The sequence below is a fragment of the Chrysemys picta genome, chromosome 5, assembly GCF_011386835.1.
Source record: "Chrysemys picta bellii isolate R12L10 chromosome 5, ASM1138683v2, whole genome shotgun sequence".
NCBI lineage: Eukaryota > Metazoa > Chordata > Testudines > Emydidae > Chrysemys > Chrysemys picta.
The window spans coordinates 80,455,634-80,482,563 of NC_088795.1; the positions used below are offsets into that span (position 1 = coordinate 80,455,634).

Consider the following 26,930-nt stretch of genomic DNA (forward strand, 5'->3'; position numbering starts at 1 on the left):
TCTAACTGACGTATTGGAGCATGAGCTTTCGTGGGTGAATACCCACTTCTTCGGATACATGTAGTGGAAATTTCCAGAGGCAGGTATAAATATGCAAGCAAGAGTGAGTCAGGCTAGAGATAACAAGGTTAGTTCAATCAGGGAGGATGAGGCCCTCTTCTAGCAGTTGAGGTGTGAACACCAAGGGAGGAGAAAAATGGCTAGCCAACTACAAAAGCAGTTTCTCCTCCCTTGGTGTTCACACCTCAACTGCTAGAAGAGGCAGGGCTGGCGCAACCCTTTAGGTGACCTAGGCGGTTGCCTAGGGCGCTGCGATTTGGGGGACGGCGACTGCAGCGGTATTTCTGCGGTGGAACCTTCCGCCGCCTCTGTGGGGGGGGGGCGGCATTTCAGGGCGGGACCTTCCACCACCTAGGCGGCGGAAAAGCTGGCGGCGCTCCTGAGAAGAGGGCCTCATCCTCCCTGATTGAACTAACCTCGTTATCTCTAGCCTGACTCATTCTTGCTTGCATATTTATACCTGCCTCTGGAAATTTCCACTACATGCATCCGAAGAAGTGGGTATTCACCCACGAAAGCTCATGCTCCAATACGTCTGTTAGTCTATAAGCTGCCACAGGACTCTTTGCTGCTTTTACAGATCCAGACTAACACAGCTACCCCTCTGATATTTGTATTCTGTGTTGTAATTGAAATCAATATATTTGAAAATGTAAAAAACATCTAAAATATTTAAATAAATGGTATTGTATTATTGTTTAACAGTGCAATTAATCACAATTAATTTTTTTAATTGCTTGACAGCCCTAATACACACACACACACACACACACACACACACACACTTTTAATATATGTTTAAAGTGTTTTAATGTTCCTAACTCATACATACTAAGAATTCTTCTTCATACATGCTAAGAAAAGCTTCTTTTGAAATTTCAGAGTTATGAGTGAAAGAAAATACACATTTTTCTCTTAAAATGACATAATTCAATGTCATATTAATATTTGACATAAAAATGAAACATCTCAAAATCTTTTTGATTTAATGGGATTGGTCCAATGACAGGAAGAAACCTGAAAATGTGTATTTTCACTCGAAAATAAGATTATTTTTGAGTAAAAATATGTCCATTGTCATTCTAAAACACTTATTTTAGTTAAATCTTAAGGACAGATTGGGCGGCACTTACCTCAGGGGGCTCCCTGGAAGAGGCAAAACCCTTCAGCTCCTAGGGGGAGGCAGGCACCGCCTCCACAGCTCCCATTGGCCGCAGTTCCTGGCCAATGGGAGCTACGTAGCCAGTACTCGGGGCGGAGGCAGAGTAAAGAGCTGCCTGGCCACGCCTCCGCCTAGGAGCAGAGGGAGGGGAATGTCGCTGCTACCGGGGAGGCATGGAGCAAGGTAGGAAGCCTGCCAGCCCCACCAACTGCCACAGCCCCAGGACGCACACCACTGCCCCTCCAAGCATCTGCGGCACCTCCTGGGTTGCCTCCTCCCCAGCACCCGCAGCGCCCCTGGGCCACCCTCCCACCCCACTCCAAGCTTTAGTCAGGGATATATAGTACAAGTCCTGGACAGGTCACGGGCCGTGAATTTTTGTTTACTCTCCGTGAACTGTTCTTGACTTTTACTAAAAATACCCGTGACTAAAACGTAGTCTTAGTGATAAGCACCATAGAAAACCCCCGGAGAAATGAATAATTTTGTCTTTAGAGCAGGGACTGAATGGTGAGCAGTAAATAAGTTATGAGCCACACATTGAATGAGGAGAACAAAATATTGAATAGTTCCTCGCTAAGTGAGCACTATCCATCTTGTGCACTGAATGAGGCAGGGTTTCAAGGAAAAAATTGTATATAATAATTTATTAAAGACTAACTCATAACGCCTATGTACAAGGACGCCAAACTAAAATTGCACAGGCAACCTTAATCCTGGCATTTCCTAACTTTTGAGTGTTTGACCTTGCACCTTAATAATAATCTTTTAGCATAGTTTTGAGTGTGCGCACATGTATGCAATGTAAAACAAATTTATATACAAGCATAGTTGTACTTGTAAGGATAAAATATTAAGAATTTCATAACACTTTAAAAAAATGAAAAGGCATTTATCAACAAACTCTTGTAGGGAAGATTATGCCACTAATAAAATGTCTTCCTGATGCTATTCTACTGTTGATATCCTAAATCACCTACAGTGAGATTTTCTACTATGGAATTAAGATGGTATTAGCTTGGTTTATTAATCTGCTTAAAAGCTATTGACTCTCAGGATATATATGTTTAGTGTAAAACTGTTTTTTTCAGTGTGCTCTCTTCCTTTTAAAAGGGTCTATACCTGAGTGCACAGGGGTTCTTCTTCGCAGTGTATCCCTCTGGGTGCTCCACTTGAGGTGAATCTGCATCCCTACACCTGCAATCGGAGAATTTCAGTAGCAGTGCCTGCTTGAGTCGCACACCTGTTGTCCCTGTCTCACACCACCTTTGCGGGTTACGTAGCGCTGTGCGACCAACACCCCCCCTTAATTCATTCTCTATCACCCTGGGCTTGAAATGGAGCAATTGGCAGTGCCTCCGAGTTTACCATTAGATTAAGAATTAGTCTAGATTAGTAGTTTTAGAACCCAGTTTATTTAGTTAATAATTTTTAGTTATCCTTTCTCTTCCCCATTTTTCCTCAAAAAAAACCCAAACCTTTTTTCTTAGTCATTTAAATATCATTATACCCATTAAATTATAATATATTATACCCTTTAGGATAACGTAGATACCCTTCTTCATGGGAGAAACCCTATTTTAAGGGTCATGCCCAGCTCCCAGGTTTTAAGCACTGCCTCTCTTACTGGTTGTCAATTCCGGTGTCTGACGGACACTCACAGTGTGTCCACCATCTCAACAAGATACATGTACCACAAAAGTGCTCCCACTGCCATAATCTGAAGACCCGAGCCATGAAATCAAGGGATCTTCAGTTAAAACTCCTCCTCATGGAGATGTCTCTGCATCCGGCTGATCCAGATCACAGACCTCTCCTGGGCAATGGTCTCCACCAGCAGCATCTGACATGCATTCTCCACCACCCTCTCAGAGAAAAGAGCACTCCTCCAAAAAGGTGGCCAAGAAGCGGGTTACGACCTCCCCTTCCAGGGAATCTACCAAAAAGAGGCAATCCCTGACTCATCAGACACTATCGGTACCAACTGCACCGAGGCCAATTACCTCTGAGGCATCAGGACCTTCCAGTATCGCAGGTACCATGCAAGCCAACAACCCTAAGCGGGCAGGCTCGGACAGAAGCAACAAAGGGAAACTTACCATCCCTTCCTCGGTACCATCGGAGCTACTCAACATGCAGCACCAAGTAGCTCAGTAGCACTGCAGTCTATGGCACCACCTTCTGCTTCCATAGCACCTAGCTCACAATCCTTGGCACTGACTAACCATGGTAATTGCATTGGTACCGCTAACGACACCCTCTCAATACTGATGCTCTCGGCATCACGGCAATTTCTCTGGCACAAACATGCTCAATACCATACCAGCTTACACCACCATCCACGTCAGTTCCTCCTTTCTCCAGGGAGGAGGAGGAGGAGGAGGAAAGGGAAATCTACACTTCACATTACTCCTCTCCGATCCGGACAACTACCAGACCGGGTCCTCCAGAATAATCTGAACACCATCCCAGATCCAAAGCTCATGGGTGCTACAGACATCCCTGGATTACTCCACCAATGCCATCCCCACCACAGTAGCCCTACTGGGACCCCTGGGTGGCATACCATCAACACTACTCTAAGCCTCCTAGTACACACAGAGAGAGGTCAAGGCATTCCCCACCACCCTCAATGCCGGAACTCTCTGAATCCCTGGAAGAGTCACCTGAGGGGACCTGAAGAGGTCACCCCAGCTGCCAGTTTTTACTCCTCTTCTCTGAATGAAGCTTTCATGCCCCCACTACCCACAACAGGTGATGACTTTAAACAGTTCCAAGAGCTGCTTAAGAGGATTGCGGACTCTCTAAAGATACCATTGGAAGAAGTTGCAGAGTCACAACATAAGCTGTTGGACCTCCTCCAGACACTGACTTCATCCAAGATTGCCCTCCTGGCAGACCCCAGCAACAATTCCTCCTACTTGTAAAAGAGCAGACAAAAAATATTACGTCCCTTCCCAGGGAATGGAATTTTTGTTTTCACACTCTACACCAGTCTGTGGTGTTAGAGGACATGAATGAGCACAGCAGACAACATCAATCTAGATCCACTGCATACGATAGGGACTTGAAAAGATTAGAATTTTGGGCATAAGGCCTTCTCATCTACAATTCAGGATCACTACTTATGAGGCATTAATGGCAAATACAACCTCTCCAATTATTCAAAGATGTCTGACATTATTGTTTATCTTCCTGAGGACAAGAAAGAGCAATTTAAAGCAGTCATCTCTGAGGGCCAACTCCTAACTCAAACAGCCTTACAAGCCTCACTGGACTCAGCAGACATAGCAGCACATTCCATCATCATGCCCACAGTCATGCGACGAGCTTCATGGCTCCATTTCTCTGGATTTCCCAAAAAGATACAATCCACTGTTGAGGATCTCCTGTTTGAGTGCCTGAAGCTGTTCACAGCTAAGACAGATGAGTTGCTTCAGACACTAAAAGACTTCAAGGTGACTCTTTGATCCATAGGCATCTATACACCTACACAGAGAAAAAAATGGGAAATATTACTCAGAGCAAAGAGCAAGATCCGCACAATACACAAAACTACAGAGGTAATATGACCTGCAAAGACAGAGGCAGAGACCCACAAGATGAACAACACTCCCATCTCAACCATCGACATCCCAGCAACCCCCCTCTAAACAGCAGTTTTTATGGTTTGGTCAAACACCCAAGAAACCTCCCCTATTTGCAAGTACTGGAATCATCCACAACCATCCATCCTTTCGGAGACCATCTGATTCCATTCCACCCAGTGTGGCAGATCATCACATCAGACAAATGGGTAGTAGAAATTATTGAGACTGGCTATTCAATCCAATTTACCTCCATTCCCCCCACCCTCCTCCCTCCCCATCCCTCTTCAGGGACTCTTCTCATCAGCACCTACTATGACAGAAAGTAAATCATCTTCTGCACTTGGGCCAGTACCAACATAACACAGAGGGAAGTGTTTCTACTCCCACTATTTCTTAACCCAGAAAAAAACTGGAGGATGAAGGCCCATTCTCAACCTAAGGAAACTCAACAAATTCATGAAGACCCAATGGTTCAGGATGGTCACGTTAGCAACAATAATTCCAGCACTAGAACAAGGGCACTGGTTCTCAGCCCATAACCTCCAGGATGCATATTTCCACATAACAATACATCCTTCACACAGGAGATTTCTCAGATTTGTTCTGGAAAAAGATCATTACCAATACAAAGTACTCCCTTTTGGCCTGTCTACGGCTCAACGGGTGTTCTCGAAAGTACACGTGGTGGCGGCAACTCACTTCCTCAGACCAGGGGCCATAATATTCCCCTATCTGGATGATTGCTTACTCAAAGCCTCCATACAAGAAGCCCTAGGATCTACCCAAAGGACAATGTCACTCTTCCCACAACTGGGCCTACAAATAAATGAGCAAAAATCAACATTCACGCCTGTGCAGCAACTAGAGTTCATCAGGGCCTTCCTCGATTAACTGGCAGCCACAGCTTCTCTGCCTGCCCACCATCCCCACAGATTTGTCACTTCAGTCAATCTGATCACTACAACATAAACCAGCCCACAGACATTGGCAAGGATCTGCCTCCAACTATTAGGCCATATGTCAGCAATGACATTTGTCGTGAGGCATGCCAGAGTACACATGCATTGCCTTCAAGGCTGGTTCAGGACAGTATACATTCCACACAGACACACAGAATAAATAAGTACCTTACAATGCCAAGCACAATAAAAAGCTCTCTGCATTGGTGGACTTGACCACACAATGTTTGCGCAGGAGTTCCCTTCGCACAGACCCCTACATCAGTGATACTCACAAAGGATGCTTCTCTGCTAGGGTGGGGGGCACACTTGCACAACCACACAATCCAGAGCGCGTTGTCCCCCTTGGAATCAACATTGCACATAACCTATTAGAACTACTATCAGTCTGCAACTCATGCTCATACTTCCTACCCATGATCAGCGGTAAGTCCATAAAGGTGTTGACAGACAATGTCGCTTGTATGTTTTATATAAAACTGACAGGGTGGGGGACACAGTCACACTCACTATGCACAGAAGCGATATGATTATGGAACTGGTGCATCCACCACATCAATATCTTAGCCTCCTACCTACCAGGATGCCAAAACGTGGACATGTTGAGCAGAAAATTCTCCCAGGACCATGAATGGGAAATAAACACCGGAGTACTGTAGGGGGTATTTAAATGCTGGGCATTCCCAACCATAGACCTCTTTGCGGCAACCCAGAATGCCAAGTGCCCACACTTCTGCTCAAGAGCAGGATTGGAACTCTGATCTCTAAGCAATGCTTTTCTCTTCAAATGGGGTGCACCTTTACTGTACAGGTTTCTCCCTACACTTCTATCTAGGGTCATACACAAGATAAAGACTGACAAATCCAGAATCATCTTGATAGCCCCCTCATGGTCTAGACAAACCTGTTGAAGGGGCTGTGTGTCCACCACTCACTCTTCCCCTTCTTCCACATCTCCTGTTTCAAGAGGCAGGCCAGGTCCTCCACCCAAACTTGGCAATACTTCACCTGAAAGCATGGCTACTCCATGGTTCCAAGGCAGCGACATGACCTGTTCAGAGGAAGTAAGAGCCTTACCATTAAACAGCAGAAGCTCTATTACATGATATACCTACCTACACAAATGGGAGAGATTCCACAGATGGTGCCAGAACAGACAAAGAGTGGCAACTACCTCTCCTTTATCAATGATATTAGATTACATACTGGAACTTAAGAAATCAGGTTTCTCAATGAGCTCAATCAGAGTACACCTTGTGGCAATCACAGCTTTCCACCACAAAGTTGAAAAATTTTCAGTCTTTGCCCACCTGACCACTAAACTATTTCTCAACGGTATACATAATCTTTACCTTGAAATACAAGCCATTACTCCATCATGGACGTTAATCTAGTGCTACGATACCTTACTGGACTCTCATTTGATCCCGTAGCGAGGTGTTCACTTCTCCCCCGTCATTGAAAGTGGCTTTTCTCATCGCTATCACAGTCGCATGATGAGTAGGAAAACTTGGGGCTCTCATGACATACCGTCCATACACGGTATTCTTTAAAAATAAGGTTTTTCTAAGACACCATCTAAAGTTTTTACCTAAAATAGTTTCCTCATTCCACTTGCACCAGCCCATCCATCTCCCATCATTCTTTCCAAAAACTCATGGGAACAGACGAGAAGCAATGTTCCATACCCTGGACGTCAGAAGGGTGCTAGCATTTTACACTGACAAGATTAAAACTTTCTAAAAGTCACCGAAATTATTTCTCTCCATCACAGAGAGATTTAAAGGAGATGCCGTATCCAAACAAAGGCTCTCAGAATGGATCTCTGGATGCACTGACCTTTGCTACCACCAGAAACACATACAACCCGCACTGGGGGCCCACACACACTCCACCAGTTTGCTTTCTACATCAATATTCTTCCTCAACAACGTACCCATCATGGACATCTGCATAGCAGCAACTTGGGCATCAGCCCACTCGTTCAGAGAGCACTACACAATAGAGCAGTACTCATCATCAGCCACTCTGCTTGGACTCACAATCTTATCATCCATCACAACTACAACTCGGAAGCCATTTCTTCCACTGAGGGGCACTGCTCTACAGTCACCAAAAGTGGACAACCCTCAGGGCCACTCCTTGAAGAAGAGAAGGTTACTCATCCTGTGCAGTAATTGAGGTTCTTTGAGATGGTTGTCCCTGTAGGTACTCTACTATCCTCCCTCTTCCCCTCTACTTCAGAGTTTCATGCTAGGGACTCTGCAGCAGCGAAGGGCCTGAGTGGGGGTTTGTCGCACAATGTTATGTAACCGCCAGAGGCGATGCAAAATGGAGATAGCACATGTACGACCCAGCTAGGCACTGCTGATGAAATTCTCCGATCACAGATTCACCTAAAGTGGAACACCCACAGGGACAACCATTTTGAAGAACCTCAGTTATGCACAAGGTAAGTATGTTTCTCTTTCAAGCCTATGGAAATGGTGAAGGTATGGAGCAATATTTTTAATGGATAGGGACTTCTCCCACTGAATTAACTGGTTATCAGGAGGGAGCACAAGAAGAGTAGCAGCCCAGGTAGACCAAAAAGGAACTGAAGAAACCACCAGGAGGTCCAGTGCTTTCACATAAAATTCAGAAACACTTATTTTAATGTGATAGTGTGGGTGAAAAAGTGGTTCTGCAGGGAGACAGCTGCTCGGGACATTACAGAGCTGTGGAGCTGAGTCAGAGTAGTGCCTGCTGCTTCTTAAGAGAAAGGCTGATCCAGTACAAAGCTAGGTTTTGAGCCCTGAGAGGAAGACATACAGAATGTAGAAGCAATGTTCCAGTGGCTCTCTCCCCTACGTTGCTAGCTCTTGCTCTGAAGCAGAATGCTTCTCTTACCCTCTTTCCTCTCCTTCTGTTTTTCTTCATTCTTTCTGATTTCTTCTTTCTTTTTCTCTTCTGCCAAGACTGGAGAGAACTAAGGAAAAGAGAAAGAGCTAGAGCATGGAAGGAATGTGAGCGTCCTCCAAGATGAAGGAAGCAAAAAAGATGGAGGAGGATGTTTGCAGCTTCACTCTTTTATGCTGGCTTAGACTGACAGGGTTTTGTTGATTGGTTGATTTTGATTTTTTTTTTTTTTACTTCCTTGCTTCTTGATAGATGGTGTCATGGGGCAAAATTCTGTTCCTAGTTATAGTGACGTAACTCTTGATTACAGCAGAGTTGCCCTGGATTTACACCGCTGTAAATGAGTCCATAATTAGGTTTATGGACTGTAAGGATTATTTTGTAAAGTGGATGAAAAGGAAACATGCTGCAGTTAGTTTTGCACACCCCTTTTGGGACGATTGGGCTCCAAAATGAAATTAAGTGTTAGTACTATACAGCTATATCGATGCTGAACTGTTTGTTAATGATCCATCCACGTGTCTGCTATTTTTGTGAAGTTCATTTCGTACTTCTTCCACACACAGGTATGCTCATTCCACATCCTCCTCCCCCAGCATTAATCCACAGCATCCGTTAAATCATTTGCCTAAAGCCTGCTATGTGTAGCCAAGGCAAATACCCATATTATAGTCTCCATTCTCGAATCATTCAAGGCATGCTCATGTGGTTTTTATGGAGCCAAACTTATATGAGAGGTTTAATTATTTTTTCCTTTTAGCAAACTTCCCAGAACAGGAAAAATTAAATAGTAAAGCCCATAACTAATTTTCCTAAGAACGATGTTTATGTTCCCAGTCTGAAAAAAAAACTGCTAATACTGGCAAAGTATTTTGGCATATTATCAGACTAGATAGACTTCCTGACAAGACTATTTACTAAACAGAATATTTGGCATGCTATATTCTAATCTTTGACTAGAAAGATTATGGTAAGTGAAAATCTCTCGTAAAGTGTATGAATAAATTAATAAGAATATGAATTTGTTATACAGCATTTAAAATTATGTCACTGTTATAATCCTTTATGACAGGGTAATCAGTAATAAAACAGTGCAGTGAGTACCAATTAAGGAATATCAAATCAATGGGTATGCTGCTCATGCTGATTTAAACAGGAGCTGATTGGAATAAATGGATTTAATATATACTTATTTGCAGACTGTAGCTGTTCTAGCACATCTACAGAAACTAGCATATGAATACGCTAAGGATGTTACCTACTTATATCTCTAATGGAAGACTAATGGGAAACGTTAAATTAAAAAAAGTCTGATTTGTGATCTGTGGTGAAACATACAGTGGTAAATGTGAGTTTTCCAACCAGCATTAACAATTCTTTGCAAGACAATTTATAAGGGAAATGTATCTGCCACTTGTTAAATATGTACCTATTTATACTGCACGATCTGTGAGTGCAATATATACTGTGGGGGGGTTGTTTGTTTTTGTAATAATACTAGAAAATCTTTGGAATTTTACACCTCTGCTTGTATTTTTCCACATTCCATTCAGAGCCATGAGAATTCCCTTTACCCTCCTCACACCATCAAACTTTTTAACATACTTTAACCTAAACCCTGCATCAATCTGCCACCCTGCTGGTTGAGGAGGCCTGGACACATCTCCCTCCTGACCCTGTCAAAATAGCACGCGGATAGATTTGTTTTACTGCCTCTTTTCTATTTCATCATGTGATACTGCAGCTAACCTTTTGGCTCCTGGTTATTGGCATTAGCCAAACTGCTCATGAGAGTGCTTTATCATACCAGAATACCAGAGAGAAAGAGGCAAGGGAGTCCTTATAAATATATATGTGCCAGTGGCTGACACTAGATAGATTGTCCCAAATCCCACGAAGGAGCCTCTTGGTGGACAGAGGAAAGTAGTTAGAGATCCTCTGGTCCCTTTACCCTTGCACTTAATATTTTACTATATGATCCTCTCCTTAGTTTTGGTACCATTCAGGCAGGCAATGCTGCATGGTCAGCTCATTTAATAAAAACATGCTTTTCCCAGTTTTTTGGATTTTTTTCCATTTCATTTTTGTTATTTTCCATTCCATAACTGTTTATTATTTTATTATTCCACTTATTAAGCTGTTTGTTCATAATGTTCTATATCTTCATATGTGTAAATACTTTAAATATATCAGTAGCAAAAATATACTGCATATAATCTTCAAACAAATATTAGTGCTCACAGTTCATATGGACAAGACTTGATTCTTCTCTCATGCACATTAGAGAGTAATCAAAGAGCAACCCCACTAAACTCAGTGGAGTTACACTGGTGCAGATGAGGGGAGAATTGGGCCCACATTGAAATGCCAGGTATATCTCTTTTCTTTTTAGTTGTGGTTTATTTTACTTTGTAGTTACTGTCTCTTAAATGTCCTGTTATTACTATTTACATCTTGTCCTGTCAACTTTTAACCTTCTCATTATCAAGAATAAGTTATGCTTTGAGCATCTTACATTTTCTTCCTCAAAGCTTAGGAAGCTGAAATTTTCTCCCGTTCTCCCCCTAACCCCACTTCCAAATTTCCAGATTTCAATTACCAAAAGGTTAAGTGGTATAGAATACAACTAACATGTCTTAGTGGCTTCTTCTCTTTCTAGTTATCATTACTTATGGTTGGATTCTTGCTATTCTTAGATATTCAATGCTATTTATTTTTATACATCTAAAACCTTAATTTAACACCAGCCTTCTTTCTACATGAAATGGATTTGGTAATTTCAACTTCATCACTACTAGACTACTATCCTCCACACAAAATCCCATAATGTAGCTCACTGTTTTGTATAATTAGCTGTGTGTGCTCAGATGAATAACTGGGTTTAGCTAAAGCAGAGGGAAATTATTCCTCCCTAAAATGCTACTAATCCAGATCAGAATTAAGATATAGTGCTGGTTATATTGTCTGAGCAATACATGATCTTCCTGCCTGGTCAATGTTTTAAAGTTCATAAACTAAGTAACTGATCTAAGTTGCATTAAAATCATATTTCTTTGCTAGCTTTCATATTTGTCCTACATAAAAGTCAAAATATGTCTAAAGCAGTCAGAAGGAAGAAGAAAAAAAGAAAAACCCAGTCTTTGAAAGGTAGCATCTGTTTATTCTGTAGCCTTGTTTTTAAATGCTGAGTGTTCCATAGAATCATGACTACATTTGCTGAAAAATAATATTTTGCATTTTTAGAAGCTATGAAATACATTTCTGTTGTGTGCTGTAAGGTCTCTCTCATGTCAGCTGCACCTGCTCTATTTGCATGTGAATTCTGAACAATTCTTGTCCTATGTGACACTTCTGAAATGTCTGTCTGTTCTTTTTTTTTTTTTTTCCTTTTTAATTCTCAAGCTCACTATTTGGATAAGATAGTTAAAGGTACTGTATATTTGCTCTTTGTTGACCTGCCTATGCCTACATGTTTATTGATATATTTATATTTATAGTGACCACTGCACTAGATTTGGCAAAAGCAACTTTTTCTTATGTGTATTCCATGAATTATAAATTTGGTTCACATTACTTTTAATACATACCTCAAACTTAAAATACTAAACCTTTTGTGTCACACATGAACATTTAACTAATTGTTACATAAGTTTCTATATATACTGTATAAATACATTAATATTTTCCAAAACCAAAAACTGAAGATAACAGTGCATTTGCTGTTCGTTTTATTAATCCTGCTAGTTGGGCACTTAGTTGTGAAGCATTCAATATTTAAGAAAAGAAGCAAACTGACACTCTTGTCGCCAAGTAAGAAACCGTCAATTCTAATGCATAATTTGATTAAATAAAGAGAACAACCCAATTAATTTTGTATACACATTCTGTTGCCTCCCTTTCTCTAAATGTTTGAAAATCTATGTGAAATCCTATTTTAAGATTTGTATGAGAAGCTGTAAAAGCCTTACAGTGTTTGCAATGGAATGGATCAGGGATACAAAATTCATGGGCAGAATAAGGCCCAACATAAAACAGCAGAGTTTCTCATATCTTCAGTTATGGTAAAAATTAGGTGAAAAAATACTTCCAAAAAGAAAATCCCTATCCCTCTTTCCCCAAATTACCTTTTTTCTATTCCTTTTTTGTGCTTTTTTCATTAGAATATGGCAATATTCATGACAATATCCAGGCTTTCATACAATAAGTCTTGAGTGCACTCAGGTGACTTCTGTAACACTTTGTCAGTAGGGGAATTAAATCTCTGTCTTCTATAAACAAAGCAGAAGAAATGTATTCAGAAGCAAAATTAGCCTTCTGCACATACAGTTAATAAATACAGTTGGCAACTGCAGCCTGAAAAGAAACAGGGCAGCAAGACTAATCTCAGCCTGGCATGATGACATGATATCCATAAGTATAACTCTCTCAGACCTTGTTAAGGTGAGAGGCTGTTATGATTCCCGTCCTTCTGTACCTTCAACATTTTACAAAAGACAATGCCCCATAGAATTCTTTTTATTTCACATTACATAGGTGGAGAAGGGAGTCAGTAAATTTATAATTCCTTAGAAGAAAAATTAATATAATTATCTTGAACAGATTGTTCCAAGAGTGACTAAACATTAACCAAAACCAGGAAGTTTTCTAGTTTACATATAGGTAGATAAAGCAAAACCAATAAAAATAAAAAAATGTGGTGGCAAGTTTTATTTATTTTTATACTGTGTAAAGTTACAAATAACTGTTGTGTCCAAAAATATCTGATTTGTAGCCACCACTTCTTCTTAGGATATTTAATACCATTTCTGTACTTGCTTCTGTCAATGTCTTCTCACTATCATAGATAAGGAACTAGAATCTACATATTTATAAAGTGTCATCATCCTCATACAGATCATGTTGGCTGCATGCCAGATTTCATCAGTAGGAAGTGATAGATATTGTTTTTATGTAATGTTAGACTGAAAACAATTACAGATTTTGGATATATTAAATTATTTTAATTGTTTCCCAAATTTTCCCTCCTTGGCCATAAAAGCAGACAAGATAGGATATAAAGGTAACAGCACAAAAGCCTTAGGGAGATTGTCACAAAGAATCACTCTCCGCTATCTGTCTTGAAGCACGTCACTACCGTGTTTTTGTTCAGTCTATCAATGTTTTATTGTGGTCCTTATGGTATTTCATTTTGTCCGTCCTAAGTAATCAAATACGCACAGCTATTACATTTAGTTGGAAATCCTGTCAGTCCTGTCCCATCCGTATGCAGCCTGAATCCTAATGTTTGTTAGAATAGATGCTAAGCTGCTTCACTATTTCCTGGGCTTTGCTTATTCTGTGAAAAGGAATGTACTTTTGGCATAAAGTATAGTCATTAAAACTGGCCTATACTTTGTGTGATTATTTAATGCACTGTAATTTCACATGAATATACGGCAACTCTGAGACCAGATAAAATTAATGTTCTCTTTTACTGCGTGCATAGAATCATACTCACTTTCATACTTCAGAATCTGGAGGGATTTATTTAAAGTAACGAGGAGCTTAACAAAATCTATACCAGCAAGTGACCAATATTGCACAGGGCAAATATTAATCTATACCACAAGCACAGAAATGGTATCACTTTACATGACTGTATTTTGCGCTGTGCGCTCCTCTCTTGTTACTTTCTCAAAGAAAATAAAAACTTAATTTTGTCTGGCCTGCAGGTATTTTAGAGGATTGTTGCATATATTTCCTGCCTGCACAGGTAAGTGGTGTCTCAAATGTCAGGCCAATCAAAGATGCCACTTTGTTAAGAATTAGATTTCCCTAGGTATTGTTGCTGTTCCTCTCCATGTGCAATTACAGTATTTGTGCTGTTATAAAGGCCTGTTCCCAGTAAGTGTCCCCTTTTTGTATTTTTTTAGACTGAAAATAATTGCAATATTTAAATCACTTGTGGTTTCCTTCTTTGTCTCTTTTGACAGAGGGCTGCCCTGGTCTGTGCAATAGTAATGGAAGATGTACATTGGACCAAAACGGTTGGCATTGTGTTTGCCAGCCAGGATGGAGAGGAGCAGGATGTGATGTAGCCATGGAAACTCTGTGCACTGATAGCAAGGACAATGAAGGAGGTAAGTTATACAGAGTTAAATTTTAACACTGGGGAAAATATATTGAGAAGCAAAGAATTTTACAATCAGGTGAAAAAATACTGCTATGAGAATCATACATATATTTTACTAGCTTGATGAGATGCATGTAAAAATAGATGGTACTACAACATTTACTGCCTTCATTTGGGATGCCAGCAAACCCTTAAGAGTTGGTTACAAAGGTGTATTTAGAAATTCATTAGTGACACATTAGATTCCCGATAACGTTATTTTATGCAAGGACAAAACAGTAGGGTCTTAATTCCTTGAGCATTAGAAACATATTGTACACAAATACAGAACAGTTCTAAAATCCTTACTAAGACAACATTTCCATTGACTTCATTAGGAATATCATTGAGTGAAAGGACTGTGTAATTGCATCACAGGATGTGTGCCCAGAGTATGGATCTCATTTATCCATAACCTGTGAAGGCAGGTAATGAACAGGACACTCCCAGCACCATTCTTTTACTTGCTATCCTGTGGTCTGTCACTTATCCAACAAACTGAATATTTCTTTTTAGATAACAAGGCCCCAAACCACAATGACATGCATGCAGGACCACTGGCTTCAGGGATCTGCCTGCGTACATCTCACTGCAGGGTTGGGGCCTAAAAGAGATATAAAAGGTAGATATAACTTATCAACCTGTCTTCAGAATCACATCTACCATGTGAAGGAAATAATATAATAAAATATTAGATTGAACTTCACATTACCCCTGTAGCTTCTCTCCCCCAGCATCTCAGAACTCTGCAGGGGAGAGCCTCCTACCCCAACCCCATCCCCACCCCCCTGCCTCTTTGTGAGTCTGGGGAAATGAAACTGCTGGGAGGGGCAACCAGAAGAAGCAGAAGTAAGCAGCTGCAATAAGGACCTTTGGACACTGATTATGTCATCAGTGCCCAATTTCAGTTTTTGCTCTGGACATTCCTTCCCTGTTCTGACTGGCTGTTTGCTCCAATTCCCTTCCTCATAGTCTCTTTGCTTCTGTCTAGCATGATGCAGCCCTGATCTCAGCCATACACATAATAAAGAACAGTAGTAACAACAACATTTACCGTTGAGATCATACATGAGGAAAACATTATTGTCAAAACATCTTTGCTAAGTTTATTTTCTATTTTTCAGATTGTATGTTAAGATAAATGTTTATTTCCAACACTTCTATATCGTTTATTTTATATTTTGAGTTAACTTTTCATATGTTTCACAGTTTGGGTCCTGAGGTGACCCATTAGGCTCTAGTGACCAGTTGGTTCAGTTGGGCAGTGAGCCAATATTGGACCAAGCTCTCTGCCCTGTGTAAGTTGGCACAACGCCACTGGAATCAATGAAGTAGACTTCGGTGGATCTGTGACAGTTTATAACAGGAGAGAATGTAGCTTTAGTGTACATCTACATGGCAAAAAAAAAAAAAACCACCCATAGCAGCAAGTCTGAGACCGCTGGTCAACTGACTCTGATTGTGCTACAGTGCTAGAAATAGCAGAGTAGACGTTCTCACTTGGGCTGTAGCTCAAGTTCTGAGACCCAACCCTATCACTATGTTTCAGAGTCTGGGCTTCAGCCCAAGGAGGAACAAGTACATTGCTATTTTTAGCCCTTTAACATGAGTCTGAGTCAGTTTATACAGGTTTCAGACTCACTGCTGTGGGTTTCTTTTTGCAGTGTAGATATACCCTTAGGCTACATCTACAGTTAAAACACTGCAGCATTGTAGCTATGCCTCTGTAGCACTTCAGTGTAGTCACTCACTACAGCAACAGGAGGTTGTTCTCTCATCATTGTAGTTCGTCCCCCTGCCCAGGAGGTGGTAGTCAGGTAAATGGAAGATTTTTCACACCCCTGAGCGATGTAGCTGGGTCAACTTAACTTTTTAGTGTAGACCTGGCTTAGACTGTAGCAACTAACAAGTGCTGCTCAGGGAATCATGTTTAGACAAACAAGGTGTTTGTGACAGAAAAGGAGAGACGAAAAATTATGAACATGAAAGAATATGTAGAAAATAAGGAAAAAGAGAAAAATAGATGGACTAGAACAAGAACAACTTGGAGGGAGAAAGTAGGTGATGTTAAGGAAGAAGGACGAGAAGGTAGAAGTCCAAAGACAGAAGAAAACAGATTGGGTAAGTATGAGTGAAAACAGAATGAGGTAAGATATCAGAAATTAAAGGAGAGAGTCAATAGCAAATAGCATACCAGGGAGAGAAAACTATTGGGAAATGAAAAAACAAAATAAACAGATCAAGGAAAAAAGGAGATTTTTTTCAGACAGTAATAAGCACAAGAAAAGAGGAAAGAAGAGAGAATAAGTAGTAGGATGAGAAAAAGACATGAGCCCAGAAATTGATGAAGCAAAGAGAAAATAGAATGAAAGAAAACACAGAAAAATATTCATACAAAAAAATAAGAAAAATGAATGATAAAGCAAAAGCAAAGGTTGAAGACTTTTAGGATGGTGAAGATTTTTATTTTAGTTCCTATTTTCTTTATTTTCATGATTAACATTTCTCAGTTCCATCTGGAAAGAGGGTTGGCAAAATGTTGTTGTGGTGGGGGATTGAGTCACATTGTGTGATAATATTACTCTTAAGTGTGTTGTTCCATTAGTGGACTGTTTGTTTGTTTAGTTTGTTTTTTAATCTATATACCACAGCAAAAGGTTTTTTATTAATTTCAAACCTTGATTGGCCCCAGAGGAAAGGATTCAAAATAATTTAAATAAATAAATAAATAACCCAGCTCAAAGGGTACTGAAAGAGAAACAGGGAAAAGTAAGTGCCTCTTTGTTAAAAGTCAACCTAGAGAGAGGTGTATTGCTTCTCCAATCACCAAGAGTTCTAGCAATCAAGCAGCTAATTTCCCAATAAGCCATCCAGATTCCAGACCACATTAGGTAGTAGCAAAAAGACATTTCTTAGCTGTATTTGTTTATTTTAGGAGATATAATATTCTGAGCACATTTGCTGAATTTATAGCGGTGACTATTCTGGACACTGTGGTTTATGTTCTGTTAGATTCAGTAGTTAAATAATTATTGTTGTCTTGGTTGCTAGCTAAATTAAATACTGTGCTTAATGTAACTTTAAATACTGTATGCTGTTGCTTTGATTCCTAGCTGTTGTTTTGATTGATTTTGTAACCTCTCAGAGCACAAAACTCCCATTGACTTCAGTTATAGAATTGGAGTATTTTTAAACACGTTTTTTTCTAAGCATTGTTGCCATATGTCTGGAGTGGATATTATATAAGCCTTTTGCTGTAGGGTTCCATACTACACTATGGATTGCACCCTGTCTTTTAAAGGAAGGGTGACTTTTTCCTTAAACTTCCTGGGTTTAGGGTGGATACCAATTTCTGAGATGTAGCTCACATTTTAACAATCTGTAGTGGAGTGTGGATGCACACAATGAGCATAGGCTGAATTCTGCTCTTAATGTACTTGTGAGGAGGGAAGGGACTCCATTTGAATTTAGTGGGAACAAAGCATGTGCAGCCAAAGACAGAGGATGCTTGTACTTCCTCACTTAGAAAAATTGCTCCTGTATTACACTATATAAAAAAGACCCACATTTTATCATTATCATGTATGTAGAATTTCCATTTAAGTCAATTGTGGTTTCATATAAAAATCATCAGCTAGTTATGGCTCAGAGTAAAGTAAAATTTACATGTAAGGATCTCACTTATCTTCTGAAATGAAAGTGAAGTCTTTTTTCTCAGTTGCAATCAGTTTATCATGAAATACAACTCCATATACACAGTATAAGGAGCAATGAGGGACTGAAATATCTATTAGGAGTCTGTAGATCTTGGGAAGCTCCTCAAAATAAAAAGTTGCTTGGGCAAGAAGCCTACAGAGCTTATTTCTGCAGGAGAAAATATGCAGGCTTTATCAGCTCTACAGGTTCTCCAAGCCATTTAAAAACTCAGCAGGCACTCAGTCTCAGCAGCAACCTTCTGTGGAGTTTTATAGCGCTGATTTATACAGTAACAGCCTGGTTTGCCTATCATTAATGTCAATGGGAAAACTCTCACTGATTAAATAGGAGATTTGGATTGGGTCCTATTCTGAGCTATATGTGACCTTGAAAGCAGTCAGAAAGAGCTGGAACTGCCACTAATCATGAAAGTCGACTTATAGTGAAATAAATCTATGCAAAAAATGCCTTTCTTATACCCTGACTCCATAGTATATAGCATTTCAAAAGGAATGTCAGTTATGGGGGTTAAGTGATGTTGCCATCCTTCCTTGGCCAACTTTGCAGAATTTAATTCTAAAATGCACCTTTGAGAAATATTCCCCATCAACCTCCTAGTTAATTGGTGTTTCTTTTAAAAACGGGGCTTATCATTTGTAGGTCTCTTATCTATCTTCTGTTTTGAATTTACTTCCCAAACATACCAATTTTCCAGGGGCTGGGGCCGGGACAATGGGACAAAACACACCCTGGGGGAGTTCTGACCCCTCCTTTTCAATGCCTTTTTATTAATCTCTAGAGATAGCAGTTCTTAAAACAAGACCATATCCTGCTGCAGTTCTGTGCATGTTTCAGCTAAGGAAAAAGTACAGCTAGCCAAGATTTTTATTACAAGATTTTAAACTTTCTGAATGGATGAAGATTTTCTCTACACAAATATATACATATCTGCTGTACATAAAAGAACAACTTACATCTAGAATCAAAAATACAACGTAGTCTTCTTGAATTGGTAATGATTATTGATTGAACTGGAACATCTTTGATTTTCTTTGTATTTTTTTCTTTTAACTCTGAGAAATATAGCAGCTAAGTGAAGTCTAATAATTTTAGGCTAAACTAAAATATGTCAATGATTTTGTTGAGCTATTCCTCCAAGGCTATTTTACTTTTTGACACAGAGGGCAATAGACCGACAACTTAGTATCACTAGACAGCACTAGCTATATAAGTATAGAGAAAGAATGAAAAATGTTATCTTAAGTTATAGAGAGCCAGATTCATAACCATCCGTCACTCGCTTGGGCAAGTTGCTGATAAACTCCACAGAAAAATAACAAACAGTGTGTACCTGTATCTTGGCTGGTGAAAATGAGATTCTTTCTCTGATTGATGTTAGCAGAGAGGCTTGTAAAAATGCATTTCCAGCTGATTAGTTCAGAAGATGTCAATCTCATGCAGTTTTATGACCTGCAGACTACACACCAGATGTACATTTGCTTTTTATAAACTAACAAAGATGAATGACTAAATTTGTGCATTTCTCTTTGGCAACTGTACCAAATATTGCCTGAGGGAGGACATAGAAGTGTAAAAATCAAAACAAAGCCTTCAGCCATGACTGTACTGGGTTTTAATACTGACCCACGTTAGTCCAGCCAAAACCAATATGGCATCAGAATATTTTGGTTATGAAAGCTTTCATATTTTAATGGAATCAGTCTGAAGAAAATCCTCCCAGGTACTATCAGTAATGCTTCTTCTTAATTCAATGTATGGTCTGAGTCGTCACTCCTTTAACCACTCCTGAAGTGCCCACTGATGTTGGTTGACTGAAGTGGGAGTTTTATGTGAGCAAGAAATGGATCATTAGGCCCTTAATACTATGCCAGGACACTAACTCTGTTCCGTGTAGTAAAGAAATTCTTAAGCAAAATGTAGCATAAGGTACATTTGAAAGAAAACTTATATCATTTTAGCACATAATGCATTAATATAACCCTGGTTGATTTGCGTGTGTGGTTTTAGTTTTAATAATAAAGCTAGCTGTTTTGTAAATGGAACTATCATAGGCTTCCTCAAGCTGCTGTATCAGTATATTTTCTATTCTTTTGTAAAATACAGTCCTCTTTCCTTATCTAAATTGAATGATAATATGCTTGAGCTATTTCAGCCTTGCTCCTCTTTTGGGGAAAACAATTATCAGCTCTATGATACTGTATTAAATTACCTAGAAAACTTTCTGTAGCTAACATTTCCAGACTTGTTTTACTTGCAGCTAATTAAACAGTAATCTATTTGAGTTTGATTTTAATCCCCCACCATATTAGATTTCTAAAGATGACAGGTTTAATCTGTATCATATGTGAATGTGCTGTATCTATACATAAAAAAAATCCACATGTGTACGTAAAGCATGTTTGTGTTAGCTAACATTCAGCATCAGCTGCTCATGAATTAAAATATAAAATGTTTAACACAGATTTTGCTCTCATACATTTTTATGCAAAAGACTTGTGAAGATTACCTTTGCCAGTAGCTGCAAACCCTTTCTTCCAAAGTTAAAAAAATCTAGCTTGATAAATGTTCTTTAATATTTAAAGCTACTTGCAGCACAGATACATTATATAGGTTCAAGAAAGCAGTGGAGTGGGAGTTACCTGTTTCTCTTCCTTGCATACCAAATAACCTTGCATAAAAGCTACTTAACCCCCATAAAAAGTATTTAATATTTATAAGTCAGCTGTGTCTGGAGAGTCTAAATGCTTTGTTTTGTTTTAAATAAGCAAAAAATGTAATAAATATTTTTAATATGGGGACTAGACCTGCAAGATGTTGAGTGGCTTCAATTCCCATTGATTTCCATGGGAGTTTGGGAGCTCAGTACAAGATTGGGCCTTTCATTTCTTGAAAGTGAATTATTAAAAATCTAAACTACTGATATTCTTTCATACTGTAATCATTTTTAAATCCCTCTGAATGAAAAGTGTGTCTAATTGCTCGTTCAGATATAAAGAACAGAAAGAAGCATTATTCATTTGTCTGAATTTCTGCCCACAGATGGATTAATTGACTGCATGGATCCCGACTGCTGCTTGCAGAGTTCCTGCCAAAATCAGCCCTATTGTCGTGGACTGCCTGATCCCCAAGATATCATTAGCCAAAGCCAACAATCACCATCTCAGCAAGCTGCCAAATCTTTTTATGACCGGATCAGTTTTCTTACAGGGCCGGATAGCACCCATGTGATACCTGGAGAAAGTCCTTTCAATAAGAGGTGAATATGAATGGATCATTTCTTCATGAGAATAAAATGAAATTTTAAAGTGTATATGTGATTCACATTGCTAGGATGTCCACTGCAATTGTGACATTTAATGGAGTGGGCTTTCAACAAATGCAACATTATTTTTTTTAAATATTAACATGACTATTTTACCTGATTTCTTACAAAAATTAAAATGGCTAGTGCTAGTGAGTTACACATACTTTGCCATGTTAATACCTGGGTTCTAAGAGGCTATTTCATTCAGGATTAAATAAATCTTCATTAAACCAGTTGATTTGGGTTAGCTCAGTTGGCAATATATCAAACCAATGAAAACACCCCAGAAGGAAAGGCAGAGGTGCACTTTTTAAGCTGAGTTCAGTAAATAATATTAATTATGAATTAATGTAATAGGATTGGTAAGTGCATGATAGTATGGTTGCAATATGCAGTTTGACTGGTGCTTTACAGAGTAGTAATGCCCTAAAAATAAACGAGTAACTGAAAGCAGGTGTCTTACATCTCACTGAGTGAAAGAAGATGATTTACACTAGCATTCCTGAATCTGCAATTAGCAGCATTTGATGCATTTCAGCACAGCAATTGATTGAAAGTTGGTGAACTAATGTTCCTTATTGCCCCTTTTACATTTTATACTTCTTGACCCTACAGAGTTACAGATTGCCTTGGAATTAATTGGAAAGTACATTTTTCTTTATGAAAGTGTGAGAGATATGACTTAGAGAAGGAAAGTCTAGAATTTATAAGTTTTAAAAATTCATCCTAAATTACTGGTCTTGGTAACTCTCTCAAGACAATCTGCACCAAATTAAAACAACAGGGTAAATATAGAAGCAGTTAGAGAATGTAAATTAGAGCTTATAAGAGGGCGATGGCTTGGCAGAGTTTCAGCATGGATTACATAGATGCCATGAAATGGTGTGTTTGTTTTTTTTAAGTTGTATTACTGATAATCATGCTAGCAATATCTGAGCAAATAAATGCATAATCTAATTCTGCACCTTTTCCCACAGCCTTGCATCTGTCATCAGGGGCCAAGTATTAACTGCCGATGGAACGCCACTCATTGGAGTTAATGTCTCCTTTTTACATTATCCAGAATATGGTTACACAATCACTCGCCAAGATGGAATGTAAGTTTGCTGCCAGCCACTTCTATCATTAGAATATGGAGATTGCAGCTTTATTTAATTAGAGAGGCTTGTTACACTAGGAGTTGTAGACACTATCACTGCAAACTGTTCCTTTGTAAATACTGCAAAAACAGTTATCAGACATTTTCCTACTCGTTGATTATTTTTTTAATTATTATTTTGAGAGAGGAAAAAGTTCTTGGTTATTTAAACACAGAGGCCATATTCTCCACTCTCTTACCCCAGTTTTACACCAATGTAATTTGATTAACTTCTCCATTGCTTCCAGTTGTGTTACATTGGCATAAAACTGGAGCAACAGGATGAAGAATCAGATCCATAAAATGCAAACTGTAAATGGCTTTGCACAGTATGTGACTTCTTTTTACTTTGCTGAATAACCTTATGATTTCTCCTAGGTTTGATTTGGTGGCAAATGGTGGTGCATCTCTAACTCTGGTGTTTGAACGATCACCATTCCTCACACAGTATCACACAGTGTGGATTCCATGGAATGTCTTTTATGTCATGGATACCCTGGTCATGAAGAAGGAAGAGAATGACATTCCCAGCTGTGATCTGAGTGGATTTGTGAGGCCAAACCCTGTCATTGTGTCATCACCTTTATCCACTTTCTTTAGGATTTCTCCTGAAGACAGTCCCATTATCCCTGAGACACAGGTACAATGTGCTTCAATCTAAATAACATTTTCTATCAGATGTATTTTAGATTATCATAAAGAAGATATATGCTGCTGATTTATAATAATAAAGAATGTTGAATAATTAGTGAAAAAGTGCTATATGTGAGTAAGTTAACACCAATATTGTTTATTTTCAAAATCCAGTGCACGAAAGTATCACACATGCAAATACTTGACTTGTATACATACTTGCCATAATTATAAGATACTGCGTGTCATGAATTGACAGATGTTCAGCTGTGCATTGCCTTGCAGGATCATCATATCCTGTATGTTCAAAATGGGCATAGATTTATGTATTTGACTTTGACTATCAGCCCTTAGTGTTAAAAATTATTATTTTTTGAGAACACACCTACAAAATTGTAAGTGAGAGATGAGTTTTTTTATTGTAGTGCAAAACCCTTAGACTATAGTTTGATTAATGTTATCAATTCATTGTTAATAAATATTATGTACACTTGTATTTTTTCAGTTGTGAGAAATTTCATATTTGTGATATTTAAGGACATGATCTTGCAGGACACTGAGCACTCTCAGTACCTTTTGAAGCCTTTACACCTCTACACTTTGTAGGAGCAAGACCTAAAGTTGGATTAAAGTTAGCAAAAAGTTGTTTTGAACTAAAAATATATGCTCTGAAGATTTTGTGTTTCTAATATAGATTACATTACATTCCCTAATCTCAAATAACTAATCATTAATATAATTTTCCTCTGCTCCCAAATAGAATTGCATTTTAAGAAATGGCAATCATCTTGTGATTTATTTTTGGCAAGGATTTTCGTGCTAAAATAGCTATTTTGTTTGTTTGCTTGCTTGATTGATTAACTGTGTAGAACATGTTTTCATAACTCTTCAGGAAAAAATATCCTTGCTTCCTGAGGGGGAATATCACAGGTGCAATTAAAATTGGTTGCATTTAGAGCTTTTAAGAAAAGGATAAAACAATTAAATAATTCATGGTAGGAACTGGTAAAGTATAAACAAATTGCAATTAAATATATTTAAGCCTAAACTAGGCTACCCAGTACATGCTTTTATCCTTCAATACTGTTTCTCTACATTTGATAGCTTCAACTTAGGTCAAAAATTATTTGCATAATACAATCCATTTCAAAATAGCTCCAATTTTCATGTTGTGACAGCATATGATAGATTTGGTCCCAAAAATTGATGGGAAGTAGCAAATATATTATTATAAAACAAGGAAAAGTAATAATGTACAATGCTAGTTGTAAAGAGCCTTAAAAGCTCTTTGTTATATATACATATATAAAAAATAAAAACACCCCCCACCTCCCAAAAGCCATCTTCACACCTGGCTTATTGTTTGACCTATGCTAATGTGAGCACTTTTTGATTAAGTTAAAACACTAATTATTCATGCAAAAAGCTAATCATTACCCTGTGCAAAAATACAAAATAAGGGTTGTTTTCTCCACTCAGTGAATACACATAACTCCTATTTCTGCTAATGGAAGTTACACAAATATATCAAGAATAATATACCCCATAACAGTCAGATTCTAATGTCAGAAGCATGTGCATAATGCTACATCTCCCAGTACAAATTCAGATTTGCAGCTTATTCTATTCAAAAACTATCCATTAAGTTTCTGAGGAATGCTTACAGTTGTTTTTCTGAAAAGAGCCAGAGCCAGATTTACTGTAGGGGAGATTGGAGTTGGCACAGAAAACATAAGAGGAGCAATTCCCCAGTTCCCTGCTAATCAACCATCCTTCTAATGTGGATTGGCAACACTCAGCACCACACGCAGGGCAGAATGGTGTGCTGCATTAACTCTAGAGGTAACATTTCATCCCTTAAAGGTACTGTAACCTTAAGAGTGTTCTTCTGGAAACAGTACCTTTAGGGGATGATGAAGCATTACCTCTAGAGTTAATGCAGCACACAAAAGTCGCTTCTACTAGACTTCAGTTCAGGACAGCCAGTTACCAAGCACTGATAGCTAAATATCATTACCAGAATTATTGTAGATAATACTTGAGTGCAGGGGACTGGACTAGAAGACCTATCGAGGTCCCTTCCAGTCCTATGATTCCAAATCCATCAACAAGGAGAGAGCTCAATTTCAGGCTCTCACTGAGGAAGGCCAGTTGGTTGCCAGGACCACTGTTCAGTCACAAGTAGATGCAGCAGATACATCGAGGACAGTGGCTACAGTATATTAGAATAATAGCAATCATCTACAAGCTGTTTTCACTAGCGTCCCATTTTAAAGACATTATGTCTCACTGTTGCTTTCTGGATGAAAATGTCAGCAATCTTATTTGCATCTAATTCCCTGGTATTGTCTTGATGCACATTAAGGACAGTTACATTATTCAGTTGTGTCTGTCCCATTGATGACTGGAGATGATTTTTAAGTCTTCTGAAGTTGGAGAATGAGTTCAGGATGATATAGGCACAGTGAGAAGGATTCATATAAATTTTTAGTACTTTGGAAACATAGTGCTTCCAGAGTACTGCAAATGACTCCAAGATCTCTTTCGTGATAGGTAACAGCTAATTTATGTAAAATTGGGATTATATTTTGTCATTTGCATTACTTTGCATTTAACATTGAATTTCTTCTTCCATTTTGTTGACAAGTCACCCAGTTTTGTGAGATCCCTTTGTAACTCTTTGCAGTCTGCTTTGGACTTAACTATCTTGAGTAATTCTGTATCATCTGCAAACTTTGCCACCTCCCTGTTTACCCCTTTTTGCAGTTCATTTATGAATATGTTGATGTCCCAGTACAGACCCCTGTGGGACACCACTATTTACCTCTCTCCATTCTGAAAACTGGCCACTATTTTTTTCCATGGGTGCTTGAGCCCTGGAGCACCCACAGAGCTGGCGCCTATGGCCACAAGGTTCAGAAGTTCCATTTCCCTGCACCTTCCGTGGCAACATCATTATCCCAATCTCAGCCCCCATCTAAATGATACTTTTGATGGGCGTTCAAGAGCTGCAAACCAATGATGCTACCACCTGCCAATTCCCACGCACCATTTAGCACTCTTTTTCCACATCTGGAGTGGAATACAATGGTCAGGAATACATCATCCATTCCAACTATGCGATCAAATTTACCTCTCTTCCCCCTCCAAAACCTCCATTCTCCACCCTTTTCAGGGGCCATTCTTACGAGGAGATTCTCAAACAACATAACAGCAAGGAGCTCTTTTCCCACTATAAACCTTGTCCAGGTATGTCTAACACTCCTTATTGCTTGTGGGATGAATCTTTCTGTGGCTCTGACGAGGAGCCATTTTGAA

At 39.1% G+C, this 26,930-nt stretch overlaps 1 protein-coding gene across 35 annotated transcripts in view; it reads left to right on the forward strand.

Moving 5' to 3' along the window:
- Nucleotides 1–26,930, forward strand: part of TENM3 (teneurin transmembrane protein 3) — a 2,213,160-nt gene that overhangs the window by 2,120,066 nt on the left and 66,164 nt on the right. For 15 of the 35 annotated variants that reach the window (XM_065596701.1, XM_065596700.1, XM_065596702.1 and 12 more), the window contains 6 exons: nucleotides 12,072–12,098; nucleotides 13,711–13,728; nucleotides 14,642–14,788; nucleotides 21,577–21,793; nucleotides 22,819–22,938; nucleotides 23,358–23,619. In XM_065596701.1, the coding sequence (XP_065452773.1) occupies nucleotides 12,072–12,098; nucleotides 13,711–13,728; nucleotides 14,642–14,788; nucleotides 21,577–21,793; nucleotides 22,819–22,938; nucleotides 23,358–23,619 (791 nt within the window). The remainder of the gene's footprint in view (nucleotides 1–12,071; nucleotides 12,099–13,710; nucleotides 13,729–14,641; nucleotides 14,789–21,576; nucleotides 21,794–22,818; nucleotides 22,939–23,357; nucleotides 23,620–26,930) is intronic. The other 20 variants (XM_065596706.1, XM_065596707.1, XM_065596736.1 and 17 more) reach the window with 2 other exon arrangements.